At 40.9% G+C, this 13190-nt stretch overlaps 1 protein-coding gene across 2 annotated transcripts in view; it reads left to right on the top strand.

Annotated features, from left to right (window-relative positions):
* The first annotated feature begins 5662 nt into the window (after positions 1–5662).
* SCN10A (sodium voltage-gated channel alpha subunit 10) overlaps positions 5663–13190 on the top strand; it is an 81778-nt gene continuing 74250 nt past the window's right edge. For both annotated transcript variants that reach the window (XM_031028263.2, XM_006733423.2), the window contains exons 1-3: positions 5663–5932; positions 7190–7317; positions 10332–10412. In XM_031028263.2, the coding sequence (XP_030884123.1) occupies positions 5663–5932; positions 7190–7317; positions 10332–10412 (479 nt within the window). The remainder of the gene's footprint in view (positions 5933–7189; positions 7318–10331; positions 10413–13190) is intronic.

Here is a 13190-nt window from a genome sequence, read left to right as displayed (position 1 = left end):
AGTACTTGTACTTGTTTTACCCAAACTCAATTCTGCTTGCCGATGAAAATCTAGCTATGTTCTGTAAATATCTGATACCCATTCAGGATCCCTTGAGTTTATTCATTCATGTAATCCACAAATGCTTGTTGATCATCTAGTATATGCTGAGCATTGTTCTCAGTGTTAAGAGTTCAACAGTTAAACAGACAAAATCCATACTTTCAGGAAGGAAAAATACTAGTTTAAGGAAATAGTAAATAAATAAAAATGTTAATATTAGTTAAAAGTGCTTTGAGGAAAAGTGAAGGGAGGTAAAAGGGTAGAGACTGGCCAAAGGCTGTCGTTTGGGAAAGAATGGTCAGGGGAGTCTTCCCTAACAGGTGATATTTGAATGAGCCCTGTATTCATAAATGGGAAGCGAATAGTAGGCAGAAAGAATAGCAAGTCCAAACACCTTGAGCAAGAGTGTGCTTGTTGTGTCCAATAAACAGCTAGGTGGCCTATGGGCCTGGGTTTCAGTGAGCAAGGGAGAGAATGATATGAGGTGAGCTCAGAGATGAAGTTTATGGCAATACACTTCAAAGGATCACTCCTATTGCTTCCAAAAGTGTAGGCTGCAAAGATTTGAGATAATCCTAGCAGTGAAACATGTTGAGAAGATAAAATAGTGGCCCAAGCAAGACACAACAGTGGTTTGGGCTATGGAGGTAGCAGTAGTTTAGACCATGACAGTAGCAGCAGAGGTGGATGACAGTGGTTTGGACTATGGATGTAGCAGTGGAGGTAGATGATAGCAGTTTGTACTATGGAGGTGACAGTGGTGGCAGATGATAGTGATTTGGGCTATAGAGGTAGCCATGGAAGTGGGTCATGGTGGTTGGACCATGGCAGTAGCCGTGGAGGTGGATGATAGTGGTTTGGGCTATGGAGGTAGCAGTGGCTGTGATAAGAAGTAGACAGCCGTACTTCAGATGCAAGGTCATTAGAGTTTTCTGGTCATCTAAATGTGAGATTTGTAAGAGAGAAAATGAAGTAATGGATAATTCCAAAGTTTCAAGACTCAGGGTTTGAGCCCTTGGAAGGATGAAGTCTCAATTTATTGAAATGATCATGACAAAGGGAAGAGCACATTTAGGATAAGGATATCAATAGTTAGGCTTTATACATCTATCAGACATCTTTGTGAGGGGTAATGAATGGTTAGCTAAATATAACAATTTAGAATGTAAGTGAAAGGCCTCGGCTGGAGATATAGATTTAGATTTATGTTTCAAATGTGAACTCCAGACTTCCCATGACGTCATCATAATCGCAATCTTTTTGGGAAAGTCTCTCTCTAGGAAGCTGGCCTAAGTTGGCTGAGACCCAGAGCTACATTTAAGCTCCCAAAAGTCTATAGTTTTTTTTCATTGCTGTATCCCTGGAGTTGAAAACAAATGGGAGGAAGACTTGTGGGCAAAAGAGGCATAAAGAGGGACCCCTAAGCTTCCATTTTGGAAAAATGGTTATGTAATTTATTGAGATAGGAACAAGGAGGAGGAAAAGTTGGGGTGGAGAGAGGATAGAGATATCATGGGGGACAATGACTTTTAGGTGTCTATGGAACATTCAAAGAGATATATGTCAAAGACATTGGATTAGTGGGTCCAGAGCTCAGAAGAAAGGTCCAGATTTAGGACTCACATGCATGAAAATGATCATTTTTGTTGTATATAAATAGATGAGAACAACCATGAGAAGCATGAGAAGATGAAATCCTACATGGGATGGGGGCTGATACTTTCACCTACTAATCAGGTTCTGGAAAAATTATAATTATCTGTTTGCTTACATCATATCTGCCCTACAGAGACAAAAGCTACATTAGTGGGGAAAATCCTCCATTGGTTTCTTAAGAGCATCAATGAACTATATAACACAAAGAGTCCGTTCTCTGAGACTCCTTGAAACTTCATCAAATCTGAATGCATTCAGATCAATCCATACCTCTCAAGACCCAGAGTCCTCCAATGATACCCCAGTGAGTAAGATTCCAGAACTGCTACAGCCAGTGAGATCCATCCCAGAAATAGGAGAGCACTGGGTATGGAATCAAGACGCAGAGACAAGCTTGTTTAGTCCAATAATATCTTTATAACCTATAGTAATCACTGGTTATTAATCGTTGTATGTAAGAAAATACCTTCTACCTACTCTATAGGATTTTTGTGGGGATTAAAAGAGATAATTGTGGGGGTGCCTGGGTGGCTCAGTCAGTTAAGCATCTGACTCTTTCTTTTTAATTTTTTAAATTTTATCTTATTATGTTATGTTAATCACCATACAATACATCATTAGTTTTTGATGTAGTGATCCACGATTCATTGTTTTCGTGTAACACCCAGTTCTCCATGCAGTACCCATCACCAGGCTAACCCATCCCCACAACCCCCTCCCCTCTAAAACCCTCAGTTTGTTTCTCAGCATCTGACTCTTGATTTCAGTTCAGGTCATGATCTCAGGGTTGTGAGATGCAGCCCCGTGTTGCTTAAGATTCTCTCTCCCCCTCTCCCTCGGCCCCTCCCCCACTGTGCACATGCTCATGCTCTCTCTTTCTCTCTCTAAAAAGAGAGAGAGAGATAATTGTGCCCGCTCTTGTCACTGTGGATTGGTAATTTAAGTAACTCTTCTCATGAGGCTCAGCCATCTTTGTGAGCAACTCAGACTTGCTGCATGACCATAGAAACATTTGTTCTACTAACAACAACAGAGACTGGAAGAAAGAACCCTCTGTCCTGCTAAGATGTTCTAATACCCAATTCCAATGTGTGTTTGTGTATTGGTGATGGGGGGAAGGGTTCCCACTCCACCAAGGTGCAATTCTCCAGACACCAGCTGGGTGTTCTATAGTTCAACTAGCATCATATCCCACAGGATAAGGGCTCAGTTTTACAAGACTGCCCCTTGCCCACATACACAAAACTTCAGATGCCAATTGCAAGCCCAGGTTGTCCCTGTGCTTCTGAACAATTGACTATAAATCAGAGGTTTCCATGACCTCCTCTTTGGGTTTAATTAATTTGCTAGAATGGCTCACAGAACTCAGAGAAACTTTTTACTTACTAGATTAGAGGTCTATTATAAAAAGAATAACTCAGGGACAGCCAGATGGAAAAGATGCATAGGGTAGAATATGGGGAAGGAGTGTGGAGTTTTCATATCCTCTCTGAGGTTTTGAGATACATACAATACAAATCTCTATGTATTCACCAACCCAGAAGCTCTCCAAATTCTGTCCTTTTGGGTTCTTATGAAGGCTTTATTACATAGGCATGATTGATTAAACCATTGACCACTGGTTATTGAATTCAACTTCCAGCCTCTCTCCTCTTCCTGGAGGTAAGAGGTGAGGTGGGGAGCTGAAAGTTTCAATCCTCTAATGTTTGGTTCTGTTGGCAATCAGTCCCTATCCTTAGGTGACTTTCAAGAGGTACCTCATTAACATACAAAAGACCTCAGTTTGGAAATTCCAAGGGTTTTAAGAGCTCTGTGCCAGAAATGGGAACAAAGACTAAATATTTATTTCTTATTATAAATCACGATATCACACCTGCCCTGCCCACTGTAATCTCAAGGAAACCCTCATTTGTACCCTTTTTTACATTCACCTCCATTTAGCAGCCTTGAGCCGGCTGGCCTGCCTAGATCATAGATCTTGATTAAAGACTAACCAGTTATTTCCATCACCAGTGAAATGACAAATATGAAACACCTGTTGTCTATTCAACCCCTTTGGTCCTTCTTAGAAACTGCCTACCACCAGGGCTCAGAAATCCAAGTTAAGATGCCTTTATGGCCCATCCAGAGGAGACCGAGTAGGGTTTTGTAGCCCAGAAATTCTAGATACAGGGCAAATACCTACAGAAACTTAATCCTCAGAAACAACCAAATTCCACTCTTTGTTCCCATCCCCTGAGTATAAGCTCCCTGAAGTTTCTGGCCAGCAGTTGCCCTAAATCTGATAATAGAAGGGAGGAGGTCCCAAGGACTGCCCTACCAAAACCTGTGAGGAGTCAGTTTCTTAGGATGGTCACTTAATAAGAACACCCAGCCACTTGATGCCAGGTCTCTTCTTCTCTAATCCAACCAACACTGGCTTCTGACTTGCCTTTAGAATCCAGGAAGACATTCCTCCAGAATCTAGAGCTGTGGGAGCAGGTCATCAGATCTTACTCTGATCTTGTAACCCTGACCTTCACTCCATCTCATGTCCACAGTTGCAGTGGCTTCCACCGCCTCTCAAAAGTAGAACACCTTCAACAGCTTCAGCTATGAGCCTGTAAAATGCAGCTTCCTAGATCTCACCTTAGAAGAGGGGTCCACCAATCTGTATCTTAACTCACACTCCCTGTGACAATGATGCAGCTGGTGCAGCACCACACTGTGTGCTGGCATTTGAAGATCACTGCACTAGAGTAGATGGGAAAACTACATTATCCAGAGATCCAGTGGTGACTGCAGAGAACTGAAAGGATGGACGCCTGTTACAGACTTCAGGTCTAACTTCTCTAGAGTAAGTCAGGAGAATGCCACATAGATACTGCTCTATCCATCTGTGATGGCAAGCCATCCTGTTTGCTTCCAGACTAGTGCTAGGGGTGATAAACTTCCTGAGAATATTGTAACCCATAGAAAACCTAGTCATTGGAGTGCCTTCCAGGCTTTGTTATGGACCATGGTGGACCAGAGTCCCAAAGACCCTGTCTGGCAGCATTAGAGACCATGTATTAGATCAGGATTTTACAAGCTTATGAACAATTTTTAAATCATCATGACCTGTTAAGTCATCGATAGGCTGTCAGGAAATGTGGGTGCACTTAGATTAAAATAAGCAGCAAAAATGGGCTCGTGAATCAATCATTTGAAAAAGGAAAAATCAAAATCTTATTCATATGATTTTTTAAAGAAAAACTTTACATTAGAAGAAAAAGCAACCAATTAGGAAAATTAAATAATGTATTTTATTAAGAACAACAAAAAAATACAAATATGCTGCCAAGCTTAGAGCATTCAGCAGACAGCACACTCTCAGCTGGCAAGTGCAGCCATGTGCTCAAGGTCCTGGGCCTTCTCCTCTCTCTTGCTGTTATGTCCAGGAATGGCTGTCACTTCTTAAAAGCATATCATTGCATAATAAAAGAATAATAAAAATGTTAATGCCTTCCATACTTTTTAACAAATGCTTTTCAATGGGGAAAATTTTACTAGCATTGTTTTTGCCACAGACCACATGAACAGTCTTTGATGAATGCAGGAGAGTACCTGTTGCTCAGTGGTCATAGAATTGAGAAGAGAGGGCAGTATGGCTAAATCTGGTGGGGGGGGGGTGGTGGTGGTGAAGGAGCAATAGATGAAGGAGCCATGCCTTAGAAGCTCATGGAGAACATAGCTCAACCCCGAGGTGCCTGGAGGAGGATCGAATAAACAGCCTCCCCTGAGAGTGCCACAGGGGCAGTGAGACTCTGGGGAGAGCTCAGTGTGAGTTAAGAAAGGAACTGGGTTGGGGGGGCACTATTCCATCAAGGAAGTGTGAGTTAAGGAAAAGAACTGGAGGGAGAGGGCCAGTGGGAAGGCTGTTACCTCTCTGTGGTGATGTCCACTTTCATAAGAGTATAAATTCTTCCTGAAGAAGAATGAGAAGATGGAACTCACCTTTGGGTCCCTGGAAACTACCAACTTCCGTCGATTCACTCCAGAGTCCCTGGTGGAGATTGAAAAGCGAATTGCTGCCAAGCGGGCAGCAAAGAAAGCCAAAGATAAGCACAGGGAGCAGAAGGACCAAGAAGAGAAGCCTCGGCCTCAGCTAGACTTGAAAGCTTGCAACCAGCTGCCCAAGTTCTATGGTGAACTCCCGGCAGAGCTGGTTGGGGAGCCCCTGGAGGATCTGGACCCCTTCTACAGCACACACCGGGTAAGGGTGATTGGCTGGGAAGGCTGTTCTCAGCTCTGGGAGAGGAAGCCTCTGCCCCACTCAGCCTAGGGAGTTCTCCTGACCTGGGTGATGTGGCTGTGAGCTAGACTCAGTTAATGACAAATATATCCAACTCACCTCTTTGATACTGTCTTCACATTTTTATAATATTTATGGTGGAGACTAATTAAACTCAAATCCTCAAAGCAACAACAACTGCTATTAAATTTTTAGAGGAAGTTGGCTATTCTCTTGGATGACCACTGGCCCAGGATCTCCAAAGATGTTGGCTGTCTTTCCAAATGGGGAGCAGAGATCCTGAGTCTGGGGGTGGGGGATAAAGTAGAGAAGGGGAACAGAAATCAGGATGATTTAACAAGTGGTCCTCAAAGTATGATCTCAGAACCCCTGGGGTTCCCAAAACCCTTTTAGTGGGTTCAAGAGGTCACACACACACACACACACTCTCTCTCACACACACACACACGGTATAAGCAAAAGGGTATAAACAGTAACAAAAACTCTTTGGGGTCCTCAATAATTTTTGAGAGTATAAAAGGGTCCTGAAATCAAAACATTTGAGAACCACTAGTTTAAGTGAGAGCTATTTCATGACAATTCCCCCATTTGTATTGTGTCTTAGATGTTCCACACAGCACCCCCAAAAATGATGTGTGCATTTTTGGGAGTTGGGAGGGATAGGAATCAGCCATCTCAAATATGGTTTGTAGAGAAAATAAAAAGACACTAAAATGTCTTTCTCCCTCCTCTCACAGGTCAAGAACCCTCACCTTCCTAGATGCTCAGAGGGAACCAGTAGATAGAGGGCTTAAAAGGGGAGACCTAGAAGGTGGAAAGCAGAGGGAGCATCCCAGCACCAGGGATGATACACTAATCAGAAGAGGAATTTAATGCAGCCAGAACCTTATCATCCTGCTGCCAGAATCCTGGCCCTGGGGCTGATGCATCCTACCAGCCCCAGGTCAGATTCCTGCCCATTGGGTACTCTCAGTGGGCTCATCTTGATTCACAGTCACTGCAGGGCCTGGGGTTTTGCTAGGAGGTGAGGATATGGCTCTCAGTCCCTGATCCTCCCTAACTCTGCCCCTCCACTTGGCTCTCCACTGATGGATTCATGGTTCCCAGAGCCCTTCTTGCTCATAGGCCTGAAATGATACCATTCGTGCTCAAAAACACGATTGTGTGAGGATGCATGCTTCTCACTTCAGGTCCATCTTCTGCTTTGTTTTGTTGTAGACATTTATGGTGCTGAACAAAGGGAGGACAATTTCCCGGTTTAGTGCCACTCGGGCCCTGTGGTTATTCAGTCCTTTCAACCTGATCAGAAGAACAGCCATCAAAGTGTCTGTCCACTCATATCCTTTGCACTGTTGCTTCTTCCACGTGATTCCTTTTAGAATCAGGCTTTGCCCACTGTGCCCAGTACCTTCTTCAGAGGTTAGCACAATACATGTCCTCTAATTGAATCCTGAAACAATGAAATCATTACATTGAAAGAAAAATGTTTGTGGCTTTAATGTATCCAATACCTGAAAGCAGTCCTAAGACAGAGGAGGTGCTCATGTAAGCCAGAGGTGGGTTTGGGTTCACCTAGACTAGTCTGGACACACCTGTGCATGCACAACCTAAAAAAATGTCCCCCTTATGAATAAGCTTTGCTGATGCACCCGGGCACATTCTTACAACATAATAAGAATGCTTGTCTCACAACATAATAACCAATAAGAGGGCCCCCAGACTTCTTTGGGCAGATGAAATAGGCATGAGTTGTTACTCTGTTACCTCTAGCCATGATGAGAACTGGCTGTTTATTGGGCAAAAGAGCAGCACCCGCCAGAGGACAAAGAGGACAGACCACAATGGGCAGAGCATAGATTGTCTCAGCAGGATCAGATTGGTCACAGGCGCTGCCAATATCCCAAGTTACCCCCAACTACTAGTAGGTTACAAAGGTCAATAGTCCAAAAAAATGTTAATAGTTCAAGGTTCATGCCACTGGGAAATATAGTAATGATGAGAGACAAATCAGTCAAATGTCTGTATTATATCAACAGCTTTAAGTAGCTTCAGAATCTGCCTTCAGTTTTTGTTTTATTTTGTTTTGTTTTTCAAGGCAAGCCAAACTAGGACAAAAAAGAGACTTTGGCTTGGTTTCCAAGGATCTTCCCTGGTGACTGTCCAAATTGGAAGTTCCTAATGACAAATTCAGCCCTGGCTTCCAGGAGGTTGATTTGCAAGAACAGCCTTGCCTCAGCTGCCTGACAGATGGTAGCCAGCCTCTTCTCCGGAGGCTCCAGTAAAAGGAGTTCTCTCCCCGCCACTCTGGGGAAGCTTGCTGGATTGCTGGACAGCACTCAGTGAGCTGGTAGCTCTGGCAAAGAGTCATCTCAAAATGAAACTGCACTGCTCCATGTAGTTGCATTGCATTTTCCTTTTACATATTTTTATCTTTATGGCCAAGCAGTGGGAGTTATATTTTCTTAATTCAATCTTGGATTTTCTGATCCTATAGAAGGATATTTAACGATAATAGTAAGTTACCGTTTGCTAATACCTCCTAAGTGTCATCACTGTCATAGGTACAGAAACCTTTGAAGAGGGATTTGCATCCCCATCTTATAGATGATGAAACTGTTATTCAAAGGCATTAAATAAATTGTTCAAGGTCACAGAGCCAGTTAAGATGTCCAGCCTGCACCCTGCTTAGAACAGTATCAGCAATAAGAAGTAGGCAGTTAATGAAAATGAACCGAGGTAATTTATTCTCTCAGTATGGCAGCTCTACTTGGGTGGTTTTTTTTTTAAATATATCCAATTACATAAAAATTACAAATAAAGAAAAATAGCATATATACAAACTCCTCTCCATATATCTTGGTTGACTTACATCTTAATTAGCTTTAAGAAACAGCTAATTAGAAATAAAATCCCTTTAAAGAACCAAGTGACCAGTGAATATTCTTTTCATCTTGAGATTTGATGAATCATAATTGCTGGATGGAGTCATAGCTGGACAGAAAAGCTGTTAGGTGTCTTCTTCTCACAAAAGCCTGCATTTATATATTTAAATCTTATGAACTTGGTAGCTCCACTCCAAAAGATATTTTTCAAGGTGTGGAATTCTCAAATGTCTTATTATTAATATTTCACCAAAATTATAATTCTAATCAAATTTGCTATGAATTTTTCCACAAGTAATATTGTGTGTAACCTATTACTTTTAAAGGTTTGTGGAATTGGAGATATGATTTAAATTTAATCCTTGGGTTAACATTTTCCCCCCATGTGAACACGTTTCTTAATTTAATTGCAAGTCAACAGGAAAATGTGGTTTAATTAACAGAATTTCCCTTTTCAAAATAGATGTGTTCCTAAGTAACTGTAAAACAGGGCACATTAAAGACATTTACAGAAAACTAAAATAGATTTAAATACTTCTGCTCAAACTGAAATTATGAAAGATGAGTGGTTCACTCTCTCTGCAGGTCAAGCTTATCTTCAGGTTTTGTGTTTTTTTAGGACGTAATTGTTAGGAACCCAAGCTAGTCCTGAGAAAAACGTCCAGTGGGAGAAATTTCTCTTTGGGTTTTCTCCACCAACATTTCTTCCCATCAGTTTACCCCTTTCCACTCACCTTCTTCAGTGTCTCCTTCCCCTTGTGGTAATCCCTTGGCTCAACCTTGAAAATTCTTCTCTCTGGTTAGACAGAGTTCTCCACCCCAGCCTAATTCTATCTGGAATTTTCTCCTTGAGCCAGCATTTTATTTCCCTGTGCCTGCCCCCACCATTCCTAGCCAGGGGCCCATTTCCTCAAAGTGACTGATCTCAGCTAAGTCAGGAAAACAATTGGACTCAACTAATTCCCATGACAGCTGGTAACCCTCCCTTTACCTCTAACTTCCTAGAAGTCGTCTCTTTGTTTTTTAGGAAAAAAGAGACATTCGCTGGATGAAATTTCAGGCTATATTGTATAGTGAAGTGAAGGTGTCAGGGCAGAAGGACATTTTGGAGACGGGATTCTTGTTTCCTTCCATCTTGCTGAGGGTTCTGTTATCAATCTGAGGTCACATCTCAGCACCATAGCTGACTAGCTTGTATGACCTTGGAAAAATTATTTAAGATATTTTCAGTCTGTTTTCTTAGCTGCAAAGTGTAGATATAATATTTACCTGCAGGTCCAGTTGTATTAGAAATAATTTGGATGAAGTAACCAGCCCAGGATAGGCACTCAGTAAATGTTAGCAGCTGTTATGCGACAAGACCGAAAAGCTGATCCTAGCTAAAAGCTATGAATTTAATCTTTCAGCGTCAAGGTGATCATAGGTGACATCAGAGAAACATGGCGACTCTTAGCTTTTCCTTAACACAGTCCTCTCAGGTGGTTCAGTTTATTTATTACAGTCACTATTTTGGTCAATTGTGTGGGCATGACCCAAACTGAGCTTCCAGAAAGAATCGAGTAAGTAGATTTGCTGTCACTGTCATTCCTGTGCCTCCTCTTTCTGTCCTCCTTCTCTTCCTTCACTTGGCGGCTTTTTTCTTTTATTTTTCTTTGGAGTGGTTAGATATTTCCTTCTCTGTGGACTTTGGTGCATAAACACATGTTATTTTCAACTTTGGAGAACTATCAGTAGTGGTTCTCAACCTTGGAATCCCTTGGGGAAATTTTAAAAATATTAATGCCTGGTCTCAGTCCCAGAGGGTTTGATTTCATTGGCCTGGGGTGGTCTGGGCAGATGAGCTTCCCCCATCTACCCCCCACATTCACCTGCTAGGCGCACACATGAACCAAGTTTAGGGACAGCCTATTCTGAGAGGCAGGAGCAAACCTGAAACAGAACTAAGAACAAATGGTTCTGGAGCATATTCAGAAAATTATCCATGAATAAAGCTCTTTATGTTATCATGGCTCATATACCTCAAAGTGACCTCAATATTCCCAAGAGAATTCTGTTTCCCTGGGTTAGCAGATGGAACCTCTGTAGTTTTGGAACATGGGGACTTCACAAAAACACTGCACCAACACATCCAGGAGAGGTGCCCCCAGCTCAGGGCAAGACTGATATACCTTTGCCTCAAGAATAGGAACTCTGTAGAATTTTCTCTTTTTCTACCTTTTAAATTTAAAAAAAAATTTTTTTGCTGATCATAACATTAATACATGCCACAATAGAAAATGTAGTTGACCCTGGAGCAACATAGGTTTGAACTATGTGGGTCCACTTTTACATGGATTTTTTAAAAAATAAATACACTACAGTACTGTAAATGTATTTTCTCTTCCTTAGGATTTTCTTAATAACATTTTCTTTTGTCTAGCTTATTTTACTCTAAGAAGACAGTATATAATACATATAACATACAAAATATGTGCTAATTGACTGTCGATGTTATCAAAAAGGCTTTCTGTCAACAGTAGGCTGGTAATAGTTAAGTTTTGGGGGAGTCAAAACTTACAGGTGGGTTTTTATTGTATGGGAGGGGTCAGCGCCTTTAACCTCTGAGCTGTTCAAGGGTCCATTGTAAGTTGTATTTCTATTAATAGATTAAAGAAGAATAATCATGTGGTCACCTTAACTGATGCTGACAAATAGTTTGATAAAGTTTGATATCTGCTTGTGATTAGAAACACCTAGAAAAACAGGAATAGAAGGGAATTGTTGCACTCTGATAAATGGTAATTACTTTGAAGGAGGTAGCAAACATCATGCTTAATTGTGAAACATGACCAACTTTCCCTTTGAGATCAGAAACAAAAAGAAAAAAAGGAAAGATGTCTGTTTCATCAGTTCTATTTAACTTTGTAAAGGAGAACCCAGCCAGCGTAGTAGGGCAAGGAAAAGAGAAAAAAAAAGTATAAGAATAAGAAAAATAGCAAAGATGACGTAATTTACAGATAATACAACTGTGTGATACAACAGCCAATATAATCTAGAGATAAACTATTAAAGTTAACAAGACAGAATAGAAAGGTAGCTGGGTACAAGTCAATATACCTAAATTAATTGCGTATCTATATACCAGCAACAAAGATAAAATAGCATGGTTTTTAAAAATACCAGTTACACTGGCATTTTAAAATATCAAGTATCTAGAAACAGGATTATCAAAGTATGAGTAAGATCTCTACAAAGAAAATTTAGAAAAATATTGAGTAATATTACAGAAAACCCAATAAATGGAGAGATGTATTATATTCCTGGATTTGAAGTCACAATATTGTAAGCTCCCCAAAATGATTAATAAATTTAATATGAGCTCAATCAAAATCCCAATAGGCTTGTTTTTTGGTTTTTTTTCATTACTCAACAAACTGACTCTAAGATTTATATAAAAATGCAAAGAGCAAATTATAGCCGAGACACTTTTGAGGAAGAAAAACAAGGTGGAAGAAGAGAACTGGCCCTACAGGATGTTAGGATGTACTGTAAAGCTCTAATCATTGAAACTGTGTGCGACTGGGGTGATTAGTCAGACTAGCGGGACAGAATAGTTGGCTCATCAACAGGCCAGTACACATACAGACATTGAATTTGTGCTGAAGGTGGCATTGTGGATCAGCGGGGAAAGGGCAGTTCTCAATAAATGATGCTGAAGAATTAGGAATCTCAATAGAATAATTACTTTGCTCATCACAACAATTGTCCTCCTTAATGCCCATCACCCAGCTCCCCTCCAGCAACCCTCAGTTTGTTTCCTAGAGTTCAGCGTCTCTTATGGTTTGCCTCCCTCTCAAATTTCATCTTATTTTTCCTTCCCTTCCCCTATGTTCATCTGTTTTATTTCTTAAATTCCACATATGAGTGAAATCAGATGGTATTTGTCTTTCTCTGACTGACTTATTTCGCTTAGTATAATACCCTCTAGTTTCATCCACGTTGCTGCAAATGGCAAGATTTCATTCTATTTGATGGCTGAGTAATATTCCACTGTGTGTGTGTGTGTGTGTGTGTGTGTGTCTGTGTGTCTGTGTGTATGTAAATATATACCACATCTTCTTTATCCATTCATCCATCAATGGATATCTGGGCTCTTTCCATAGTTTGGCTATTTTGGACATTGGGGTGCAGGTGTCCCTTCGAATCAGTATTTTTGTATCCTTTGGATAAATACCTAGTAGTGCAATTGCTGGGTCATAGGGTAGGTCTATTTTTTTTTTTTTTTCCTTTTTTTTTTTTTTTTCAATTTTTTTTTTTTTATTCTTATGTTAATCCCCATACATTACATCATTAGTTCT

Source organism: Leptonychotes weddellii, chromosome 1 (genome assembly GCF_054177405.1).
Source record: "Leptonychotes weddellii isolate Sample4059 chromosome 1, ASM5417740v2, whole genome shotgun sequence".
Lineage (NCBI taxonomy): Eukaryota > Metazoa > Chordata > Mammalia > Carnivora > Phocidae > Leptonychotes > Leptonychotes weddellii.
The sequence above is the reverse complement of the archived record's forward strand: the minus strand, read 5'-3'. Positions and strand labels throughout refer to the sequence as shown.